The 24971-nt window shown below is 38.4% G+C and overlaps 2 protein-coding genes across 7 annotated transcripts in view; one reads left to right on the forward strand and one right to left on the reverse strand.

Moving 5' to 3' along the window:
* Nucleotides 1–24971, forward strand: part of ITGA2 (integrin subunit alpha 2) — a 67268-nt gene that overhangs the window by 39192 nt on the left and 3105 nt on the right. For all 4 annotated transcript variants that reach the window (XM_030258974.4, XM_041711048.2, XM_032744575.3 and 1 more), the window contains 18 exons: nt 1166–1311; nt 2019–2162; nt 4034–4237; nt 5009–5145; nt 6588–6727; nt 7684–7835; nt 8872–8982; nt 9557–9639; nt 10426–10567; nt 12149–12241; nt 13365–13441; nt 13537–13620; nt 16677–16779; nt 17558–17668; nt 18115–18219; nt 18527–18640; nt 20871–20960; nt 24273–24389. In XM_030258974.4, the coding sequence (XP_030114834.1) occupies nt 1166–1311; nt 2019–2162; nt 4034–4237; nt 5009–5145; nt 6588–6727; nt 7684–7835; nt 8872–8982; nt 9557–9639; nt 10426–10567; nt 12149–12241; nt 13365–13441; nt 13537–13620; nt 16677–16779; nt 17558–17668; nt 18115–18219; nt 18527–18640; nt 20871–20960; nt 24273–24389 (2153 nt within the window). The remainder of the gene's footprint in view (nt 1–1165; nt 1312–2018; nt 2163–4033; nt 4238–5008; nt 5146–6587; nt 6728–7683; nt 7836–8871; nt 8983–9556; nt 9640–10425; nt 10568–12148; nt 12242–13364; nt 13442–13536; nt 13621–16676; nt 16780–17557; nt 17669–18114; nt 18220–18526; nt 18641–20870; nt 20961–24272; nt 24390–24971) is intronic.
* Nucleotides 10411–24971, reverse strand: part of MOCS2 (molybdenum cofactor synthesis 2) — a 31771-nt gene continuing 17210 nt past the window's right edge. The window contains exons 6-7 of one of the 3 annotated variants that reach the window (XM_072921620.1): nt 11113–11240; nt 10411–10655 (exon numbers count right to left, since the gene is read on the reverse strand). In XM_072921620.1, the coding sequence (XP_072777721.1) occupies nt 11187–11240 (54 nt within the window). In that variant the 3' untranslated portion in view covers nt 10411–10655; nt 11113–11186. Of the gene's footprint in view, nt 11241–24971 lie in introns of all 3 variants that reach the window. The other 2 variants (XM_072921621.1, XM_072921619.1) reach the window with 2 other exon arrangements.

Consider the following 24971-nt stretch of genomic DNA (forward strand, 5'->3'; position numbering starts at 1 on the left):
TACAAGGCAGTATCAGTGTATTTGCTTTAATCTTTCTGGAGCGACCAATGTTGTTGCCTTTTCTGTCCCTTTATTTCCCTTCCACTTTCTGTCCTCCAGTAGGAGATCTCCATACCAGCTCTTTCTCACCAGCGTGGAAGAGTGTAAGTTAAAGGGCTGCTAGAACATCAGTCACAGCCTGCTCAATTAGCCCCTGTTCCACACGGCACCCACTCACTTCAAATGATTGTATTCTGCCTTGATTAGGAAGGTGTGTACTTAACTTGCAGAATAAAATCTCATTTTGTTGTTCATTGAACTTCCAGTCACAAAAGTTGTTCTGACCCTGTGTTTGAACAAAAAATCTGAACTGGAATGGTGTGATATAAAGATCAAGGCATAATCCTTTTAGACTGCTCCTCATATTGTTCTGCAGCTTGCTAAAGATCTGCAAATTCTGTCCTATCACTGGCATTTTATTATTCATTGTAGACTTTATAAAGAATGACTTTGTTTTCTTTGCTTAAAATAAATTTGCTAGAACTAAACCACAGAAAACTAAAGCATGTACTAATGCTAGATTTATACTGCTAATACATGTTTACATTTTTACAAGTATTAAATGACATTTCCTGAAAGCAAATAAATGCTATAATAATGGTAATGAGGATTAAAATGTTCTAAGAAGTTCAATCAGCCCTTCAGCTGACAAGCTGCTAATGTAGCCTGTTCTATTCAGACAAACCACTGATCTGTGGTTTAGTGAGCTGTGGGAAAATGCACTGCAAACTTTACAGAAGCTAGGTGTTCCTCCCTAGTTTGAAGACTGATTCAAACATTCATCTCATATTTCTCTTTATTTCTTCTTTCCAAGGATACTCTTTGCACGTTTTTTCCCTGTCTCCTTCATAAGCATGACATTTTTGTGGTCTACATTTTACTGAATAGGCTAAGCTATTGTGTTATTCTGTAAACCTGCTTCAACTTGATCTGTGTGTCATTGTTCTCTCCAGCAGAATATTGCAAATTTTATGCATATGTGACAGCATAACTTCCCATGTGGAATCATCACTCTGTGCAATTAACATACCAGATTGACTCATCCTCTGTGCCTTTATGGCTAACCAGCTGATAAATTGTGATTGCATATCTCTCACATATGTTACATGTTGACTTCTATACCCAGGTTATTCTGTTGCTGTTCTCTCAACTATGAGCTCTGTCTATTTTGTTGCTGGCGCACCAAGATCCAACTACACTGGCAGAGTGGTGGTTTATAATGTTGACAGTGATGGTAATGTTGCAATTGTGCAATCACAGAGAGGAGAGCAGGCAAGTATATTTTGGTCATGAATACAGACTTTCAGGAATCGTTTTTTATTGACCCATCAGTAAATTACAATTTGTTTTGAAAATTCTTCTTTGTCTCAAAGCATTTGCAATCCACTTGAACTTTTCTCTGCCACTAGACTATTTCAATGAGGTTAGCTGTAACTTTTAAACTGTATTTTAGGAAGTCATCCAATTAGTGGCAGAAGATAATATACAAATCTAACTAATGTATCCTTCTGTCAGCAATACAAATCAGGAGATGGAAATTCAGTAAACTCTGCTCTGCCTGAGAAGTTATGAAGTAGCTGACATGAGAAGACAGATATGGAAACTCAATCACTTTTTCTCTGTTTGGAAAAGAGGAATTGTTTTAGTTGGTTTTGGTATCATCTTTAAGACAAATCTGAGAGTAGATCAGAGGCTGGATAGTTTCATGTGCAGTTATAAAAAATATATACCTCCCATATCTTAGTTTCTGTTGGCATTTGTATTACCGAGTGGTAAAGCCATAGCGACTACGGGACAGAAATAGTGAAATATGAGTAAGGATATGATTCTTCCAACAATGGAGCATGCTACAAAGTAATTTAATTCCTCAACATTCAGTAGCATTGGAATATTACTGGATGTAAGTTTTCTGAATCAGGTGCTAAAACATGATTTAGAAAAACCATATACAGCGACAACCTATTTACTTCTGATTTCAGATTGGCTCCTACTTTGGCAGTGTGGTGTGTTCAGTTGATGTTGACAGGGATTCTGTGACAGATGTGCTGCTTGTGGGTGCACCAATGTTTATGAATGACCTGAAGAAGGAAGAAGGGAGAGTATACATGTTTTCCATCACAAAGGTAAAAATGGCTCAAGCCCTAAACGCTGCTTAGGGCTAATTTCTTTCAAATCAGATTGGCCACATGCATACTTAAAAGGCCTTTGGCTCCTCCAGATCCTCAAAGTCACTATTTAGTGAATATTTTCAAAGTGTTAGACATCTTTCAAGTGACTTTTTTCTTTTAATAAGAAACAGAGCACATGCTTATCCTGGGATGTCGCATAAGGGCAGGGATGAATGGTGCCAAGCCTTCCTGGTTAGAGGGATGTGTGTGGAGACCTTTCCAATGCTGCCTTTCATGTTCTGCTTTTCAGTAGCAGCTGCAAACTTGCCCCAGAACTGCTTGTGCATGTAATCTGGGAATTAGGCATCTGGAACAGACCAAAATGGAGCCAGCAAGCAAGGCAGTAGCTAAGCACTGTTAGTGGTCAGGGGCCTGGTGCTCTCAGTGTCTCCCTGGTCCTGGTGTCAGGCCATGTGCTTCATGCTAATACAGCATGGGTTGGCTGTATCTCTGAAAAACATAGCTTAAGGCTTTTATTAAGTAATTTGCCATTTGTTTTTTGTGAATGTATTCAATGCCTGACAGTATTCCCAAAGCAGTTCTAAGAAATGCTCTTCTACCAGCTTTCTGCATTGTTTCATAGACTCTAACACTGGATGGTTACCATAACTCTTGTTGTCCCCTCTGTTCAGTAAACCTTAGTTATTTATCTGATGCTTGACTGACAGTGCTTTTTATTCAGACCTGTAGTAGGTGTTTTTAGGATATATGTATAAACCATACTGAGCCCTCTGGCATTTTTGAACAGTCTTTCATTCACTGGATGTCTGCCAAGTAAATTAATATCTGACATCCATCAGAGAAAACAGAAAATGGTGTCTTTACTAGGTAAATTGCAATTAAGTAAATAGAGAGGAAGGACCATGCTCCATAGCAGGATCTCAGTCAGAGTATCCTGATGCAACAGGAAATGACCCTAAAACAATTTTAAGGTCAATGGAGGAGCTGAAAGTTTGCAGCTGACATTGGTCTTTTGCCTGTGGTATCAGACATAAGATATGGAAGAAAAGAAAAACTAAAGGATTTTTTAAAATTTGCTTTTTAAAACCAAACAATTTGGATGACTATCTTAAAATCTTTAGTTGTTGTCAAATGTTGGGTTTAAATTTTAAATAAGAAAGAATGATGAAAGGTACTTTTAATCTTTTTTTAAGAATAATCTCAATTTGTGCAAGTTGCACAAGCAATACTTTTCTAGTCATTTTTAATAAATAACTTGGCTATTATTTCTAAAATTTTAAGACAGTATGGCAACTGAAGTTAAAGGTGAGAATGCTATTTGCCAGAGTTGCATTTAATCTAAGGTAAATGGGATTATTTAACTATGAAGATCTCCAATCTTTCTTCATTGGCATTGGAGAGGTCAGGAGTTTACCATTTGGACACATGTTTTTTGCATTAGTTTAGTAAGGAAATTCCATTTCTGTTTCAAAGAATTATGTCCAGTTACATAATTTCCATTCCCTCTGCATAAAAACCAGTAATCCAAAACTGGAAACTGTATTTTTCAATGTATTGTGAAACTTCAGAACAGTCAGATGAGGACAGAGAGAGCATTTAAGCTTCATACATATGGTTATATTTGCTGTTAGTACTTTGCATAGCATGCTTTGATTTTGCTGTGTAATTCTTGCCAAGACTTTGAGACATAATGCAAACTGAATGGGCAATACAATGGGGAAGGAATTCAATGTTGAGCTATCTGAGGGGAATGTACTGGAAAACAGAAACAAAAAACAATGCACATAGATAGATAGATTAGATAGGTCTAATCTGGTGCAATGGTAGCTGTGTTTCTGCTTTTTCTTATTTTTCAATTTTTAAAGAGAATCTTGGATCAACAAGAACTCTTGGAAGGTCCACAGGGGTCAGAAAATGCACGCTTTGGATCAGCAATCACAGCACTTGCAGACATTGATTTGGATGGTTCTAATGATGTCGTAATAGGTGCGCCACTGGAAAACCAAAACTCTGGAGCAATTTATATTTATAATGGATTTCAAAAGACTATACGTACTAAATATTCTCAGGTAAATAACTGTTGCGTAATGCTGTACTCGGTGCCTTTAAATGTGCTAGAGGAAAACAGAAGGTCTTCTGTGCTTTAGTTGGGTATTGTTTCAACCTCTTAAATGAATACTGTTATTCTCATGGTTTATTTCACATTTTGTGACTATCCTCCTTTCAGCTGTCAACATATCCAGGCTGATGTTGTGGTGCTTATAAATGAACCATATAAGGTTCATTTGCATGAGAATGCAAAATGCTCATTCTGAGCCATTTTTGATACCTGAGTGTGAAGTCAACTACTGCCCTAAAACTGACACTCATTATTTTCAGGTTTTTAGTGCTGATGTACAGCAATGAAGATTAGATAAATCCCAGCTCTGCGAATTACAAATACACAGTATTAAAGCGAAAGTCTTTCACTGGTCTTCATATATACTATAATGGTAATCTTATTATCTCTTTGTATGCAGATTTTCTGGTTGCAGCAAGTATTTGTTAGAACTCTTACTAAGCTTCATATTCTCAGAGTTGCTCAATGTGAGATGGAAAAAGTTTCCAGCTGTATCTGGCACACAGCAGTCAGTTGATCTGCTCCCAAGACAGAAAAATCTAGTCTTTTGTCTGCTCCAACAGAGGAGAAAGAAGTGTTACAAAAGCATCTGAGAAAACGCCCACAAATGCATTTTGTTTAAACAATACATTGCATATACAGGGAGTATCAGTTAAAATCAGGCTACTATTTGTGGACTTAAACATGATTTGGCAAACTCAGTAATCAAACTCTTTCCCAGAAAATCTTAGGATCGGATCCTGCTTTTGGACAAAAGCTCCAGTTCTTTGGAAGATCAGTAGATGGCCATAGAGACTTAGACGACGATGGCATTACTGACATATCAGTTGGTGCTGATGGAAATGTGGTTGTGCTATGGTAAGTATACTCTTTCTTAGAAAGGAAGCAGTTACTGCTTCAGATGCAGCAGCTGAACATGCAGTAAATTAAACAGGAAAAATAAGCAAATTAAAAAGCTCTTTTGTTCAACGTGTTCAGTGCTAGCACACTTACTGCCTCATCACTGCTATCAAAACTAGCTAAAAAAAAGAGCATTAGACTAAATCTCTTTTAGGCATTTATCATTAAACCACTGAAAGCCAAGGCAGCACACAGGGCAGAGCCAGGACATGTGGGAGGAAGGTGGCTGGGAGGGACCTGACCAGGAATGAGAGGGCCAGGAGACATCTGCCTGCTACTGCTGTGCAGACACATGGTCCAGAGGGAAGGGACAGCAGTGGGGAATGGGGCTTGATGGAGGGTATTTGTAGCAGGTTGTGCACCTCAGTAGCCACAGTATAATTTTGATAGCTGAGCCTGAGACAGATGAAACCACGTCTCACACAACCTGTGTGACCTTTACTAACTGATAGCTGGTATGGGGGGAGCGTTGTCCTGCAGGGTAAGGACAGAGAGCAGTAATAGAGTTGACAACTAGTTCTGGTAAGAAACACATTTGTAATGGCACATTGCCTTTGCCACAGAAGTTGGAGTGCTTTCACAAAATATAAAAAGGTTTCACAGAAACCAAATCATCTGCCTGCCTAAGTAGGCTGTGATTTCCACTCTTTGCTTGAGGAACTAAATTCAAATGCTGTTTCCTTTCCTATCTGTTGCCTGTCTTCATGCCTAAGGCTCCCCATTGTAAGAAAAATACCAGTGAATTGCTACTTCTTTCATAATGAAACCAGTTAATTAAAAATGAATGGTCAGTTTGGACTTTTGACTGCTGCTGCTGGGAATTTTATTAAAGAAAATTATGCTCCTTGAAGTACCAGCATTTATTTCGATTTTATTAATGAAGGTGATCATTCTTCTTTCACTCTTACATTTGGGCTGATTAAGGCATTTCATTTTGATTAAAATGTTTGTTTTTACATGTAGGGTTCCTTTGAAACTCTTCTTCAAAATCTTGATTAATTACACCAAAGTTCTTTTTCAGAAAAATTACATTATTAAATAATGAAGAATTACCCATTCTCACCTCCCCAGAAGAGCAGAAGGTTACTTATGTGGAAAATAGGCCAAGAGCTTCATTCTCTGATACCATGAGGGATTCATTAGAACATAGGATGAAGCCATCAATCAGCCATTAACTTGACATGAAACTACATATCATTATTACTATAAGCAGTGATATCAACAAATTCATGTATACCTAAGGAAAAATAATTTTACTAGTGCCATTAAAAGAAGTTGACATTGGGAACCAAAAAAAAAAAAAAATCAATACTAACATTTACAGAGAATGTTAGACAACAGCTTCTATGTTACCTAGTGTTCTTCAAAAACCCATGTAACTTTTAAAACATATTTGTCAGGTCAAGAAGCATTGCAAATGTGTCCATAACTGCTTCATTTAAACCTGAGAAAATCAGTCTGCTGAACAAGAATACGGATATAACTGTCAAAATATGTTTTCAGGCTTCATTTAGACCTGCTAAGAAAAATAATCAAGTAGGTAAGAGTATTTCAATTATTTTTCTTATATTACTTTCTTAAAAAGTCCATTATTTAAATGAGCAATGAAAAGTCCAATTATGTATTAGATTGAATGTCAAGAATCACAAAATCAATGTAAAACCTAAGTGCTTGAGAAAGTGTTTTTAAGACCTAATTCATCACTGGCTCCATACTCTTTGAAAAGTGGGGAATTAACAGTATAGAGAACAGCTGTGTCCTTGATGTTCAACAATCCCCAGAAATGTATTTCATGAGGAGCTATGTTCATCCAATCTTCTGTTTTCAACAGCAGACTGCATACTTTTCCTCTTCAGAAAAAGAAAATCAAATATTTTACAGAGTGTCAGAGCAGTTTTCAGTAGGAGGAAGCTCTTCTTTTCAGAGCACAATGAATATTTCTGTGACCAGCAGTGGGCTCCCATGAAGTTTTTAAGTTCAGTCTCAGAGACAAGACCAGTTGGACTGCTTCAGTGCTACATAAAGTGCCTTTAGGAACTCATGATTTTAAGCTGTAAAATAACAATGAATTTCCACAACATAATAGTCATAAAATAAAGAGGAGGTGGCAGAAAGTGTTATGTGATTGAAGAGAAGATGCAGATTCTTTAAAGTCACCTCTGAGTTCAGTGATATTGTTGCAAGGCTGCTTTATCTAGAATAACCCTGGTCCTGCTGACTGGCTTCTTGCCTGAGCTGCAGGCTCAGACATCTGCAGTGGAGGCTGGATTGATTGCCATTTAATGTGCCCCTTGCAGATCAAGACCTAAACCTGTTTGACTGCTTTGGAAAACATAAGAGAAAGTATTTTCATTTTGAAACTGCCCTGTGTTTAGCTATGAAAAATATAAAATACTTAGTGTGGTTTAGAAAGCCTGGTCCCTGTAATATCGAGCACAGTAATGAGATCACAGGCAACCATGCTCAGTCAAAAATGTACTGTTATTCTTCTTGTAGCTCTAAAGTACAATGCAACATTGGATGCAGATCTCCAGTCCTCCAGAGTGACTTCTAGAGGATTTTTCAAAGAAAGTAATGAAAGGTACATGCAGAGGGATCTTGTGGTGCATCATGAAGAGAATTGTGTTCATGATGTCTTCAGTGTACAAGTAAGTGCAATTGCAAGTACTCTTGCATAGCAAAAGATCAGAAGAATGCATGGATAAATTTTTTGTCTGTAATGTGAATTTCATGCATGGTGTACTGAATTATTTATGTTTCCCAAATACCCACAGCTGAGAAATACTTAATAAGATTATGATTTCATAGAAACTAATAAATGTCATATTCAGTACAGATTTTTAGTATAGGAAAGAGGGTTCCTAATTGTGTTATTCAGCTTTGGTGTAATATAGAGCCCATGGTCTATAGTTTAAATAGATTTTAATTTCCCTCTGAGTAGACTCTTCTGTAAGAACTAAAACATACATGCAAATGTTTTCTTCAAACTAACATTCAGGCAGACTTGGATGCATTCTAACCCCCGGTACACACCAAGGAATTGAATAAAATTAGCAGGTATCTATGTTTCTCCAGAACTAAAGCCTGAACACAGCCCTGAAAATTGCCTTAAACTCTGTTGCATGATGCTAGGTCAGGTAGAGGACTTCTGTCCCTGCTCTGGTTTGCAGTGACCTATTGATCACATTTAGTGCCATGTGGAGCAGAGAGCCATAGGACTAGAAGGCGAGAAAAAAAGGAAACATAGCATTTACTGTATTTTAGTGTCACTCAGGCCCAGATGCTCTTTGTGATCGTAAGGCAGAGTGGAATAGGAATTTGACTTCTGCAGCTAGACGAGAATGAAAGCTACATAGTGATGGCATTGAGAACCAGCTCCTACAGCTGCAGACAATCTGCATGTTCCTTAGCCCTAGTAGTTACTTTGATGTGCACAGTCTCCAGGAATCCTAGAAAAATCAGCTTTATTATGGAAATCACATTGAAAGCTGTTAATCTTGAGGAATCCACACTAGTCAATCTCACAAAATTATTTTCTTTAAGAAATGAAGCTTTGAACTGTTGCTTCTCCTTTTTTGGAGCAAGTATTATTTTACTGCACATTCTCAATTCACAATAGAAATTATCATTTTTACCCTGTCTTCTGTGCTGGCAGCCATTATCTGAACCATGCATGTTTTACAGGAGCCTTCAGATGCAGTGAATTCACTTAGTTTGCGCATTGACATTGGCCTTGCAAATCCTGGCTCCAGCCCTGTCCTGGATATATCTTCTCCAGCATCTGTGGCCTATAGTGTAAGTATACTATTCATGGCCATACACATCCATAATGTGTGGCCCCAACAAACACCAAAGAGGTACATGCAAGTGAAAACTGGTGCTCTGAGTAAGTCACATGGAGGGGTGTCCCCTGGTTCCTTTCATTCCTTTGCCTGTATTACATGAGCTTGCTCACACACACACACACACACACCAGCCACCATAGCACATAACAAGCATATAGTTCAGCCATGTTACCATTGATGTGAACTTCTAGTTGATGGCAAAGACAAATTCTTTCAGTTTTATCTACAGTAAAAAAGTACATAGAAGAGAGATGGAACTAATTTGACTACATCACCTTTGCTGTTGTTGAAGAGTAACCTGTCTGTACAGTTCTTGGATCAGTTGAGATGTAGCAACACATTATTCACTTCACTCATTCACTTGTCAATATTTTTCATGTCCTTCAGAGGGTTTTCATGTCCTAACAGGATTTTATCTACAAGCCAAGAACGTGCTTCAGCTTGAAGGTGTTTGTACTCTGGTGTCTTCAGATAATGTTAAAGGTTGAGCCCTGTCATTTAGGAAATGTTTTTGTTTTTACTAGATTCCTTTTATTAAAGACTGCGGTGAAGATGAACTTTGTATCTGCGATCTTGTTCTGAATGTTCAGCAGAAGGCAGATGACAGGTAAGAGCTGAATCAGTGGAACTGTTAAGACCCAGTGTTTTCAACAGTTGGTTTGTCCGTAGGCTTTGGATTAATTTCTAGAGGAGAACACCTTTCCACTTTAACATCTACTTAGAAACAGCACCGATAAAAAAAGCAATGGCATTTCTAAATTTAATCAAGGAAAAAGAGGTAGGATAGGAACACAGACACAGAAGTAGGACTCTTGTCAGCTTAGACCAACCCAAGTTTTGGTACCTTAGAGATGAGCACATAGTGATTATTTAACAAATTGTGTCTGACTGGCTGCTGTTGGGAAAGGGAGCATAAAGAGAGAGCAGCAGCAGCTGCAGCAGCTGTCTTCATCCCTCCTGCAGGGAGCAGTGAGGATCCTGCAGTAGCTGTGCCAGGGGAGTTGTGGTCAGCTATTTGGGCAGCCCATATTCTAAGTCCACGTCAAATGTATATGCACATATGTACATCACAGAAATAAGGCTGCCCATGTATGCTGCCTGCTCTGTCCACCTTCCCACCAGGGTAGACCCCTTGAAAATTCAGCAGTCACTTTGACAACACATAGTCAAAGCGCTGCACTTTTGGAATACAATAATTCTATCTGGTTTTAGGAAACACCATCGCAGATTTTTTTACACCAAGGGGTTTAGAAAGCAGGGCGTTTAAGTTTGTACAATGTAGGAAATGTCTTGCTGTGCTTGCTATTTGTTGTGGGCTTTGGGTAACACATTTTCCTCATCCACAGCTGTTCTAGTACCTCTATTTACAACAATGGACTTTATTTTCCAACAGCAAACAACAGTTTATTGTCAGCAGCAAAAACAGAAGACTAACATTCAATGTGAAATTGAGAAATAAAAAGGAAAATGCATATAACACCAGAATCCAGGCTACATTTTCAGACAACTTGTTTTTTGCTTCATCTTCTTTACCGGTGCGTGATACCCAACTTCACTGTTTCTGTTATTGCCCCTGATTTTTGAGGTTCTCAGAGAAATTTCTTTTTTCCTTTCTAGCAGTGCCTGTTCCAGAAAAGAATGTGTGTACAAAACTCTCTCACAATTTGTTTTCTTGGATACCAGAATTATTCCCCCGGCATATCAGTTTATTTAGGTCAAGGAGAGATATTTCCAACTCAGCATAAAAGCTGGCAACTTTTTGAGTTTGACCTCACCTCAGACATCTTTTCCTCACTTTAGGCCTTGGCACCCACATCTACTTCTTAAGTCCCAGCAGCATGCCTGAAGCAGTTGCTGTGCCACAGGGAATTTGTATTTGATAAATCAGACATGCAGCATTGATGATGAATCCTTAAAACACAGACTTGGGATCTAGAAATAGTGTTACTGCCAAGGCCATGTAATCAGTGCCTTGACAGTTAATCAGATTGACATGATGGCTAATACCAAAAGCTCCTCTTCCAACAAATTTTATCTCAGAGAAAGCAAAAGAGAGGAATTATTGGGGAATGCAGCATACCTATAATTTAAATTGTTGCTCCCAATTCAAGGATGAAATGCAGATTTCAGTGCTTGGTTTATATGGTCAGGCTCCTACTGGAGAGGTGCGTGATAATCCTGGGGGTGAAATCCAGAGCAATCCCTGTACTGAAGGGAGAGGAGGGATAGCATTCATTCCTGCCCAAGAGCAGCATTATTCTGAACAATGAATTGGCAAAAGTACTGCACACAGCGCTGGGGGTGCCCCTCTACCTCCCCATCCTGTTGTGCAGCAAGATTGTTCATTTCACTCCTGCCAAAAGACCACACTGGAGCTAGAATTTTCTTTTGCTTTAAAAGCCTTCTTGCTTAGAAGCACTTCAGCCTGCAAGTGAAGTTTGGACGAAAAGTGTGCCTGCTTTAAGGTGGGAAGAAAAATGTAAACTGAGAATCTACTTATGGGTCTTTTTGGAGGTTTTGTTTTGAGGGTTTTTTTGGTAGCACAATTCATGAATAGTAAATGTCCACTAGGAATGTTTTTTACAAAAGACAGTAGTTTTTAATAAATTATTTTCCAAGGGTTGATAACTGGCTCTGGTTTTTGAATTTGTCTTTGAATCAAGGATGATGACAAGCCAATATTTTAGAAAGTAGTAAACAAACTGTTATGTATGGCAGATTTTCCTACAGAATGTTTGATTTCTTCCACTCTAAGATTGTGTAAATATGTCTGCAAAGTTCTGTAAAAATTCTGTAAAAAATGATTCATAGAAGTAAGTGGTCGAGCTGACCTGTACTCTCTGGCCTCTATTCCTTCTTCCAAGCTCAGCAAAAAGTTCTAGTAAGATGATTGCAGCCCACAAGAAACCGAGTGGGAATGGTCCTTGTCCCACCTTCCTTGTGACTTCCTCCTGGCCTTGCCTATGACCCACCTATCTGTTGCATCTCCTGGATTTACTGCCATAGCACCTATTTTCACTCCTCCGTAGTATAATACATATGCTGTTGAAGGTACACACCTCTCTGCTTTATCAAAACCTGAAATAACATGGTGTTTCTGTCTGTTTTCTTTGCAGAGTGATGGGACTGAAGTCTTGTGTCAAACAGGAACAGCACAAAGTACAGTCATTTGCCAAATAAGCTATCCTGTTTTCAGAACAGGACAGCAGGTACATCTAGCATGTTTAAATAACCTTGAATGATACCCAAAACCTTCTCTGCTGTTGTTTTTCCATAACTCTGCATTTATTGCTGATAAGGGCTTCTTAGATTTTACAACAGAGGTATTAAAACAAGCAAACTAGGGTTTAACATTTGTGACTCCCTGTCACATTAAAGGACAAAGGGCTCTCAAAGCTCATTTGTCACAGCCCACAGCTTCCAAATGCTGCTGCAGTAATATAACTTTTGGAGAGTGAAAGTTGGGCGCAGAGAAGCATAGAGCATCATATGCAGGCTCCTAAGAAGTGTGCACAATTCCCATTAAATCCTTTCTGCAGTGTTAACCTGGAGTAACTCCCTCACCTGCTCCGTGAATCTTATCTCTCCAAGTATTGTTTTGGGAGGAGATGGGAGGCCCACACACCCCCAAGATGAATTGTGTATCGTCTTTTTCCATATATACCATAAACCTCATGATATCCACAATTTCATGGAATCTCTTATTCCTCAAGGGTAGAACAGAAACAGGGTTCTAGCCTCTAACATAATCAGCTAGAGCAACAAGAAACTTGCTTGAAAGAACAGAAACATTAAGTTATTCTATACATTATATAGAATATATACTATATATATTCTATATATATATACACATGTATATTATTCTATATAATATACATGTTTATTATATATATACATGTATATTATTCTATATGTGACATATAAAATAATAGTTAAAAAAACCCCATACATAGAAAGTTAAGCTTGTTCTCAATGTTAATGGAATTGCTCAAAGTGGACCTGCGGGAACAAATGGAAGAAAAGAGTGAATACAAAGCTTGTGTTAATGCTAGAGTTTAAAATGAAGGAATTGTGAACACCTTTTGTTGCAGTTTACAGCTAGTTGTACACAATTTTAAAATGCAAATAACTCATGTTTATGTATTAATGCCAACTTGAAGGGGAATTTAAGAACAAATCAATTCTGAATATTAAGAAATTATCAAAATATTACACTGAAATCTGTAGAGAATTCAGATACAGAGGGCAGTTCTAGACTGTTACACACATGAATAATGTCCTTCAGGATGTTGTACCAACTCATTTACTTTGTGTTCCTTGTCTCTTCCATAGGTATCCTTTGATATTAACTTTAATTTTAACCTTAAAAATCTTCAGAATGTGGCAGTTCTAAGTTTTCATACATGGAGGTAAAGTACATAATGATATGAAAGCAAGTTAGGTATTAAAAGCTTATTTGTATAAAACAACATTACACCTGACTCAAATGTGTTTTGATGAACAGTGAAAGTAAGGAACAGCAAGACTCGGACAACCAGGTCACCTTATCAATTCCTTTGCGATATGATGCAGAAATTCATTTCACAAGGTATGCTGATTTATGTAAATAGACACAGTTATTTTGCCAAGCTACTTGAACTAACAGTCTTAAAAGGCCATTAAAATATAGCGAAGCTTTGCTTTGGTTTTGGAAGTCATAAGAAATTACCTCTTCACGAGTAGTAGCAGATTTTTTTGTCCATCCTTCCAACCAAACTTATATGTAAATTTAGGAAAGTTGTGGACTCATGTTTACCTCCCAAAACTTGTTACAGGTGCTTCTGTGAACAGAATTGATATAAAGGCCAAACAGTGCATTTGGTTTTGGTAACATAAATAGTATATACTGTATAATAAAATTGAGCTTCTTGGCTCAAATATAATGACATGGGATCAAATCTGGAATTACTGTGATTAAATCTAAACAAAAGAATCTCAAAAGGAAAAATATTACCCCCTCAGTAAAGGAGGGAAAGAAAAAAAGAGAAAAAAATATGGATGTATCTGCTAAACCTGGAGCAAGAATATAATTTTTTTATCAGTTTGAGATAATGATTTGAACTAAAACCTGAGGCACACCTGGCAGATTCTCCCTTGCTGCAGCTGCACTGGCATTGGAAGCAGACACCCTGCTTTCCCTTGCACCCATCCAGGCTCTGGCTCAAACCTACCCCCTCTACCTGGTGCCACCCCTTTCTACTCCATGTAGAAGGCAAGTCAGGGCTGTTGGAAGAGAGATCCTTTACCCTGGGAAGGGTAATTTGTAAGGAGAGGCAGCTGAGCAGGCAGGGGGAAAGACCATGAAAAGCCTTTTAAGACCTTTTTTCTTCATATGCTCTTGAAAGTTCGTGTCTTGAGCCTGGGAAATGCTTGCTGATTTGGGATGCATTCAAACAGTAATTAGTCTGTTACTGTTCTGAACAAGAACCATTTCAGTTACAGTTTAACTCAGATTGCAACTGAAACAAAAATATATTGGTGTCACTCTCAGATCAAGGTGGGATATTTGAATTTTCATCAAAGAAAAGATTTATTTATCTCTCCCAAATACTCAATTTCTAGGATCAACATGTCATTACAGTTAGTATATTTAGTCACCAATTCTTGGTGAAAAAATGCTTTTGCATCCCAAAGTGTTCAAAAATTAATAAATATAAATGGATATTTAAAAACCCAGTAGATATTCAGAGAATAACAGAAAGTTTAAAAAGAGGGAGCTGCTTCAAAATGCACAGCAACAATGGATCCAGAAAATTAATATTTAGAGATCACCATAGCTACAAGAACTGTTGGCTTCTGTGTAGGATGAGCTAGAATAGGGACCACAGTACAGAAGATTAGTGTTTTAATTAATCTTTGCAGAAGTAGTTTCAGAATATTGAAGGCCCTGCATCATCAATAGGTGCACCAGTCTCAGAGTCATGCGGAATTTTTGAGATTATTTTAAGTACAGAGAAGCATTTGAGTCAATGGTGCAAGTTCTTTCAGCTCCTGGAGAAAGTTGCATGAGACCTTGCTAGCAGTAGCAGAGACTGCAGGAACATCTATGCAGAGGGCTAACTTCTTAGGAAATTCAGATGCTGCCAACTTGAGTCCGTGGGTTTAATTAGCTGAGAAATATGAACTGAAATGAAATTAAATGCTTTGGAAGAAGCGAGTAATAGAGTCTATAAAAGATATTCAAGGGAAAACAACGGTTTGAATTCAGCTACCTCTCCTGAATATGAAAAAATGCAATTTCATATGCACATCAAGGAATGAAGGAATACCTACTGCCAGATAATGGTTAGTTTATTCTTGGAGATAATAAAATTAAAATAATTAAATGAAATGCATATTAAGCCATGGCATAACGTGGCTTGGGAAGTATTTACCTGGAATTTGGTCATTCCTGAGGCAGGTAATGTAGCCAAGAAGTAATCCCTTAATATACAAGAGTTGAGAAAAGAGTATTGTTTTGCTGAAGTGAAGTCTTTCTAGGATTAATTTCCTGAGTTTCTAGGAGAAGATGTAGCAGTATGTCTTTCCAAAGACTTCTGAAAGGACACAGAAGCTGATACTCTGCATCTTGGAAGGACTGGAATCTTCAGAGAAAGGAAGCAGAAAATGTGTGTGTTTTCCTTGGAGTCCTTGTGAGCAAGCCCTTCAAGGAAAGGGCCCATGGGAGAAAGTATGGAGGATCAAAAAGGATCCACAGTGCAGTATGGAGGACCAACACTGATCAGGAAGAACATCTGTGTGACTGCACACACATTATATTGGGATTGTATTCACAGATGTTACCAGATTAAACAGGGAGAGCAGTAAAGATGATAGATTCCTTGTGGAACAGGAAGAGCTGATGTAGGAGTTGTAATAGCCTCTATTTATTGTTAACTCACTGACCATCTTGCGTTTTGACTGCTCAAATTAGCCTTCTAATGAAAGTTAATGACAAGAGCAGACACAGTTCTGGCATGATTTAGCAGAGGAGCTGCTCACAGGTAGCAGGTAGTGAGTGTGATGCACGGGGATGTTTTCCTTGTCTTTGAGCATGGTTCCAACTAACTGAGCTCCTCAAGCACCATGTCCTTCCATCACATACCTGCCATTCCATGCTGAAACCACCCTTGTATTACTTTGGAAATGCTGGATTTTAAACCCCATAATTACTAAACAACATGACCCAAGAGGACTATGAGGACTATGTGATATGTACCATCTACATAAGCAGGGTGATGCCTGTGTTTCCACACCCCACCAGTTACAGATGTACCAAGGGAGACAGCCTTTTACTCAGGCCCTTCCTGGGAAAAATGATGACTGCAAGGGTGAATTTGTATGCAGAGGAGTTTGCAGTATGGCCCTGAAACAATGCAGGGTCTAAAAGCTTGAGAGAGTCTGTATCCTATACAATTCTCTTGTCCTAATTTCACATGTTTGTTCCAGCTCTGGGCTTCAGTACACCATTTTCTTAACCAAGTTTGTAAAATTCAAACAACAATCTAAGTGACTGACTACTTCTTTCTCTGTACTTCTGACCTGTTTCACAAAGCCATATCCAGTAACATATGTTTTCAAAGCAGCTGCCAAATTGAAATGTATTGTTTTATGGTTGTTAACTAGGCTTGCCAATATCAACTTTTATGAAGTATACTCTGATCATAACATTCCTTCCACTGTGAATAATTTTGAAGATATTGGCCCCACATTCAACTTCTCAGTTAAGGTTAGTAAGTCTGTTTTTTTCTGGTTCAAGAAGTTGCCTTAGCTCCCTCTGTAGACTGCTCCCAAAACCTTGTTTAAAAAAACGCTCCTGCTTTCATTGTCTGATTTTGAGGCTTTTGAATAGGTCAAGTAAAAAAATAATTGCAAATAGCGTAAGTTCTTGGAGTCTTCATAAGGTTAAGGATGACATTTGTACAGGTAGAAAGGGGGAGGGATTGGTCCTGCACTGTGTACATATTTAGAAGGTGGTTAATGCTTAACTTTAGGCCAACTTAGACTGTTTTTTCACAGAGTCTCCTGACAACTTGATAAAGAAAAACAAGTGCTTGCAGGCTTGGACTTTGAAACTTGGAAGTTTGGCAAGGGTTGGGAGCTCAAACCTGATGCAAGAACTAGCCAAATCACAGTGCTTATTACATAACACAGAAAAAAACTTAGATCAAAATATGCAACGTGGAAGAAAGTTAAATTATGTTCCATTTCCATTCCTGTAACTGCTACTCCAAAGGACTAAACAGTCCTATTGCCCGTGGCAGAATATTTGCTTTTCAAAACGTATTTCATGCTTTACTAAGAAAACAGACAGGAACTTGGAGCTATACAGTATACTTTCTGCTTTACTATTCACAAAATTACTACCCCAGTGTCTTTGTAAGAAAAAAATTGATGTAAAAGGAGTCCAGTTCTTCCATACCCATCCACTATTTCTAATTTTCTTGCTGTATCAAATAATTTCTGCATAGCTACCTGAATTAACTCCTGATTTTTTTACTTTGCAGGTAATTACAGGAAGTATTCCAGTAAAGATGTCATCAGTAACAATCACTCTTCCTGAACTGACCAGCAAAGGCAACCCACTGATGTACCTAACTGCAGTCACCATAGATGAGGTATAGATCTGAACTGTATTTTGGGGGTTTATCAGTAATATAAACATCAGTTATCTCCCCATATTATGGCTTAAGAGAATCCATGCTTTTTCTCCTTGTCCCTTCCTCATAAAAGAGGGACCACAATGCCAGTAGTACACTAGCCTAGTTACTTGGCATATGTGGAGTATCTGGATCTCCTCAGTTAGGTCCTTCTCCATGTTCCTGAGAAAGTTATTGTAAAAATAAAATTTTTAGATGAGGAAAAACCCTTCAGGTCAATCTAAGGACAAAAAAGGAAGTGTCATAAGAATTACTTATTTCTGACCCAAACCACATACTTTTAGTATCCTAAAGAATTCAGTGTTCACACCGCCACCATCTAAGCCCCAAAATGTATATTATTATGATGAGTATAAACTACCAAGTAGCATGTTGTCCAGTCTCATTCCTGCCATCTTTCCTAGGCCAGAGGTGTTACTTGTGATGCTCAGATAAATCCACTGCAAATAGGGAAAAGACCTTATTCTCCATCTTTCATGAAAGAGAACTTCAGAGCTTCCAAAGAACTGGTGAGTAAAACCCGGGGCTGCAGTAAGCAGGACCTTCTGAGCTGAGGGAAGCAGAGCTGACCCTCTGAGCCCATTGCTGTACTTGTGAGGAAAGCTGTGATGGGGTGGCATTCCTCATTTACAGAGCAGGAGCTCGGCCTATGATGTTCTTACAGACACTGCATCTGCTTTAGCACAGCCTGCAAGCACTTAATTTGTATGCACAGAACAGCAAAGGCAAGGGCAAAAAGTCTGGATGTTGCAAGAATATTTTTAAAGTGCATTTTTAATGCATGTTGTTGCCTCTTCTTGCTGTTTCCCCTGGAAGAACTGTAAGAACGTGAAGTGCAGTACCATCACATGCAAATTGGAAGACATTGCACTGAAGGGAGAGTACTTTGTGAACATATCCACCCAAATCTGGAATGGAACCTTTGCTGCCGTGAGTATCAGCTGCATCTTTATGAAGGATCCAGTAGTTAAGTACTAGATATATATATATCTATATATGTATATATATACATGGATATATATTTAAGTATTTGCAAACTCCTGATATTTTTCAAAGTTCAGTACAGAGACCTTACAGTCTAGAAAGACCTTCCTTTACTTCATATTGGTTTGTGTTTTTCCAGATTGAAAACTTGAACTTAAAGTAGTGAAGCTGCATAACAGAGTTGATAAAACTTCAGTCCAGCACAGAATCGAAGAAAATGCTGTGATAATACAACCTTCACAGCTGGAAAAATGTTTTCTACGTCTGTTAGATTCATTCTAGGGGAATTACAGTTTCCACAAAACTCATCATAGGACAGCAGAGTACAGTATCATCATAGCCTGAAAAGTAATCGTGCTTTTTAGCTTTTGAACATCACAACCTACATTGTGATCATTTTAAATCATATCAAAATACCAAAACCCTGTTAGTGCTGCCAGTTTTATTTGATAGAGAAAGTGTGGAATATATCTTTAATTTATTTTCCGTGTTTATTAGAGTAGGTGTCAAAGAAACAGTCCTTGCTTAGAGACCTATTTTTTAAAAGAAACATCAATATCTCAGCCTATTTTCAATCCCCATGTGTCCTCCATGATATAACTCATCTTGAGTTAACAGACTTTTGAAGTTAGACTGTGTTTGCTTCTTAGCTAGGCAACCAACCAAACGATCTTGGAGTCCTGGGTTTACTTAATGCATCAGGAACATGATGCAGTCTCCTTAGTGTGTCTGGTGATTTTTGTGGCAGGTATTGACATTTAACAGCAGGGCTGTTGTCAGCTCCAGCATTCAACTCTTAAAAGGAAAAGGTCAGGTTGATAGGTGTTAAATGTGTTGTGGAAATGTGTGACGAAAAGCATCTGTCTGTCTTTAGCATTTGTATGTTTCTAATCAGCTGGGTCAAGACCATTTATTAGTGCTGTTAGGTACGCAGAAGGTGGAGACCTGAACAAAAGGTTACTCACAAAAAAGTGAGTGGGAATGGATTGTTTACTATCGCTGGCTGATGAGAAGGAAAGCTCATATGTCACAGTTCCCCTCGCGTCTCCCATTTTGTAATTTTCTATTTCGTTGTCAAAATTCAGCACAAATAATCTTGCAAGCACCCAATCACACATATCATCAGCCTTTTAATTTTATGGCAATCCAAGAAGTCCAAGAAGGGCATAGCAGACTTGCCAGTACCTGCTAGGCAAAGAAAAGATGTGTTTAGGAATTGAGATGCTTTGAATAGTGATCAGGTGTGCTTCTAAACTTTTAGGCGTCCAGGACACACCAATTGGGCAGATGGCCACAGTGCAGGGAGTGCAATAACTCACACTGCAGAGCCAGTCAGTTTGGTGTGTTGGCCACTGCAGACCCACAGCTGCTCATGGTACCTGGTCCTGCCAGGGCTGAGGAGGAAAAAGGGCAGAGCAGGCATTGCCTTTGGGTCAGCTGGAGAGAGTGGTCCTGTGCTCCCATGAACCTGAGGCTATTCCTTGTGGTGCTGTGGAAGAACAGCAGTGAACTGTCAGTGTCTACACAGTCATGCACCTCTCCTCCCAGTACATCCACAGAGGGAAGTGGGGTCTGGCACAATGTCCCTTTTCAAATAGGAATTGGCTTAAGATTTTTGTCATCTTCTCTGTTTAAGCTGAGAGAGCTATGTCAGAATTTGAGATGTGGAGAGGAACACATAGTGAAAGGAAAAAATAAATAGGGAAAAACAGAAGCATTGGATAGAAGAGCAGGCGGGGGGAAGTAAAAGAACATCCAGTTTCCATTTCTTTCAAAGGGCAGAGATATATTCGCATCTGTTTTTTGTTGCTGTGTCTCCTTTGCTCACTGTTATTTCCCCCCATCTCTTCCCTGCTAGCAGCAGTGACAGCTTTCAAATAACTATAAAGAGGGTTATGTAAATATTTCCTTCTGTTTTGCTTGAACTGTACATTAAAGAAAAAGAAAAACCAGATCCTCAATGTCATTGCTAAGTGGATTACTGATATATTATTACTTTGATTGACATGTTGGCTGGGGAAAATATTAAAATAGTTTTAATTTTCTTATTATTATGATTTTCTTTTCTGGCTGTGAAGTCTTCATTTTAAGGCAATAGAATTATTTTAGAATATTTACATTTCAATTGCGTTGCCCTATAACAGAGCTTTACAGTTGTTTTAATATTCTCTTTCAGTTAAATTTCCAGACGTTACAACTCTCTGCAGAAGCAAAAATTGATACAAATAACCCTGAGTTATTTATCATTGGAGAGAACACCCTAACTGTAAGTGATGGTTAAGTATATTTTTTCAACTTCTCTATCTTTGACTGTATTAAAGTCATAGTATTAAATTTTCAGTGTCCTTTAGGAGTACACAACAGCTTGATTATGTTGAACTAAAGTATCTTTTGACTATACACAAATCCCTTAAGTTATTAAAATGTTTTTATTTCAGCCCACTGCTATATAAACCAGACATACATAAAACCTGTAGGTCTCAAATAAATTGTAGAACTCTGAGAAAAAGTCAGCTGGAAACTTCTGAAATTCACATAGCTTTCTGTTCACAAAAAGATCAAGATTTGGCTTTCTTGCTGCAATGGAATTAATTGTTATAGATAAATGAGCTCTGGGAAACATGTTCAAAAATCTGACTTACAGTCTTACTTACTTCTATAAGAGTATGGTTTGAGGTTTCTACACAAATGTTTGGCAAAGGTCCCCAGAAAGTAATCTCTTTTTTTGGAATGTGGAATATTTTTAGCATTTGGAATAGCTGTCATATGGACAATGTGGACATAGCTAATCTCAAGAGAAGTCTCCATACCACTGTTTTATTAGTACTGAATTCTTCTTCCAAGCTTTCTATTTGCTATACAGAAACATAAAAACTCTGGAAGAATACAGTAGCACTGTAGTACTGTTGTAATAAAAGAGGACATCTTATTCTCTCACTCTGTCTTGAGAGGAACACCCTTCCATTTGCAGTACTAACTTCAGAATTTTTTTTACAGAACTTAAGAGCCTGTTTTATCCACAAAATAACCAAGGCCATTTAAAAACAAAATGCAAATTAGTAAATGAGTCAAATATCTGTAAGAATGTGAAGCATAACCCATTCACAGGCATTACAGAATTCAACTAAATGTATACAAAAGCACTTACAGATTGATCTCTCTCACTATCCAATAACATTTTTAATCATTGGTTTCTCATGGATCACTCATAAGGTGTTTTGTAATCAGTAAAACCTCCAGTGCCTGAAGAACAAAGGAAGTGTGTTTTCACAGAAAAATTACATGCCAATATTTGAAGTGTTCTGGGTGCTTCAGTTTGGCATGATATTATTTCTATTAGGAGATATTATTTCTATTAGGAGATTAAACTCATTACTATACAATGCAAATATTCCAAGTAATTGCACAGGCTTTTTAGATAACTCATAAACCATTATTAATAAGTATTTTTCCACATTTGAAGCATAGTACTGCCAAATCTACATTACCAGAAGTTCTGTCGGAAATTTCAGGAAAACTAGAATTTTATTATTTAAATGATAGTTGACAAATGAAAATCAATTCCTCCCCCAGCCATTGCACAGCTGGGAAGTTCTACACCTTTGAGGCAGTAGCTGAACAGACTCTGAAAGTTATCCACAGGGTTCCTCATAAACAAAGTGGCTTTTGGTGATTTGCAGACCGACCTTTACTCAATGACCTATTGCCCTGTGAGAAGTCTTGGTAAATGTGCCAGGCTGTGGAGGTACACTCTCCCTAGAGCAGACAGTTTGACACTTGGAGTCAGTACCCAGCACTACACTCCCATCTTGTCAGGCCAACAAGGGATACCCAGTCTGGCCTTCATAGTTCCCTGGGAACAGGACAGTACAGAAGCAATAGAGTTTATTTCCTTACTTACCCTGTTAATTTAGATGGATGTGGTAGGATTCACAATTTAATATCTGCATTAGTCATCCATATTCTATATACCCTAGTCCCTGGGTAAAGAACGGGTATTTCTGAAATGCAGTTCATCTCATCCTAAATTTGATCCTGAAAATAACTAGGGTGAATTGGGCTTTTAAAAAAGCCTATCCTCCTTTGAGAGTCAAGGAACCATTTTGTAGAAAAACACCAGATTAACTGAATCCCAGTCTTACGGTGTCTTATTGACCACAGTTTAACTTCAGGAAAGATAATTTGTTCTTAGGCATCATTTTTTCTTTCCAGTAATGCCACTTCACTGTTAATCTAATGCAGAAAGCATTACTAGGCAAACTGCATATATGAGATTGGCTTTTTACATTGGATGAAGTGGGTTGTTGGTTAGCCAAATAAATTAGTATTGCCTTGTGATGCTATGTGGGGAAGCTGCTTCGGTATTTTTACGTAAAAGCTTTCAAATTTTTTCCAAGTAGGAAAGGACTGCCAGCTGGAGGCCAGAATGTTAACCTGCTAGAATCATCACTATGGCCATTCAGTTAGAAAATACACAAAGCCGTCCTGCCTTGGTGAAACGAATACACATAACCACACCTAGCACAACACTGGAGCCTTCCAACAGAAATGACTTAAATCACAGAAATGTCAGTCCAGTGCAAGTTTCCCAGAAAGCCTAAGATTAAATTACTCCAGACAAATGCACTGAACAACCACCCAGAGAAAATAAACCAGTGTGACTTGTTTTATCATGTTTCAGGAAAGAAAAAAAACTTTCAGCTAACTGCATGTCATTCCAAGATTAAATCCAAAAATTTGACAGTTCATAAATATTACAGCAATGTCTCGCTGAGAAACTCTGTTATATGTAATTATATATTTGGTTATACTTAATCCAGCTAGATAGGGTATCACCTGAAAACTAACTTCCAGACACTCTGTGCTCTTCTGGGAGCTCTCTGGTATTGTGTGTGGTTCAGGAAATGTAGGTGTGTTAGAGGTGCTCCTCTTTGACCTATACATCTTGCAGCAAATTCATGCAGTTGACCCTGGAGAACACATGATTTAACAGATCACCATCAGATCTTTAAATCATTAGTGGTTTCATAGAAGGTAGGAACAGCAGGCAAAGGAGACTGAGGCACCTCCCCAGCAGGAGGATTTCAACAGATGGGATGGTGTCTGGTCTCAGTGATTAGTACTGCCTCCTACAGCTGCCGAGCACAGATAATGGCTCTGACAAGACTTGGTGAAAAGTAGTGCTTCTCCAGCAGTCTGATTTTGGGGCTGTACACCAGGCTATTCCCTGCCTTCATGTAAACATGGCTGTTCTACACAGTGATGTTGTAGTAGATGTAGTAGTGTGGAGCTTCTGAAAGGCCTGCTGTTAATGGAGAGACAGCTGGCAGGAGAGATTGTTCTCTACCTGTTATGCATGGCCAAGAGTGATGAGGGCCTCTAGTGCTCAGCTGGCATTGTCGTGTGACAGTGTAACCAGGCATCCATGGACACCAGTTAAAGGGCTGTAATTGCTTCGTGTATTCCAGTCATTCACCCTGGAATATATGCAGTCCAGGCATTCTTGATCTTTGGTTTACAAATCCTACCTTATTTGTAGTTAACATTAGCCCCTAAAACACAATCTCTCTGCTTTCAGATCCCAGTTACAATAATAAAGCCGGATGAGAAAGCTGAGGTACCAGTAGCTGTTGTGATTGGCAGCATATTGGCTGGACTTCTCTTGCTGTTGGTACTGGTTGCTGTTTTGTGGAAAGTAAGTAGGTAATTGTACCTTAAAACCAGAAAGGGATAAATAAATTTGGGCTATTTTCTTTGGAATATCTCTTCTCTAGTGTGAAACAAAACCACATCTGCAGTTTGGTGGTGTGAATAATACTGCATTGACATTACATCCTTAACATATTTTAGACAGGTTTATGAAATGAGTCCTTATAGAAACCAGCAACATGAAGATGATAAATGAGCTGCCAATCATTCAAAACAGGGGCTGTGGCATTTACTTTTTTCCTTTCCTGTCTGCCTTCTTCCATAATATCCTATCTAGGCTCTGAACACCTGTGATATTCCCAATGGACAAGGGTGGGGATTACAGTCAAGGTGAGAGGGAATATATATTGAAGAAACAGACAAAAGAAAGGGCAGGAGAAAAAATTAAATGACAAAGGTTACACAGAGAAAGGGGAAAGTTTTTCTGTGTGCCAGGGCATTGGTGTTTGAAGTGCTCCTTAGCATTATCAAGGCATCATGGAAATGTCAGCAGGGAGAAAACTGGCTAATCAGCACTGCTACTCTAGCATTTAGTTGCACCAGGTAGGAGTTTAAGGCCCACCTCCTT

Source organism: Taeniopygia guttata, chromosome Z (genome assembly GCF_048771995.1).
Source record: "Taeniopygia guttata chromosome Z, bTaeGut7.mat, whole genome shotgun sequence".
NCBI lineage: Eukaryota > Metazoa > Chordata > Aves > Passeriformes > Estrildidae > Taeniopygia > Taeniopygia guttata.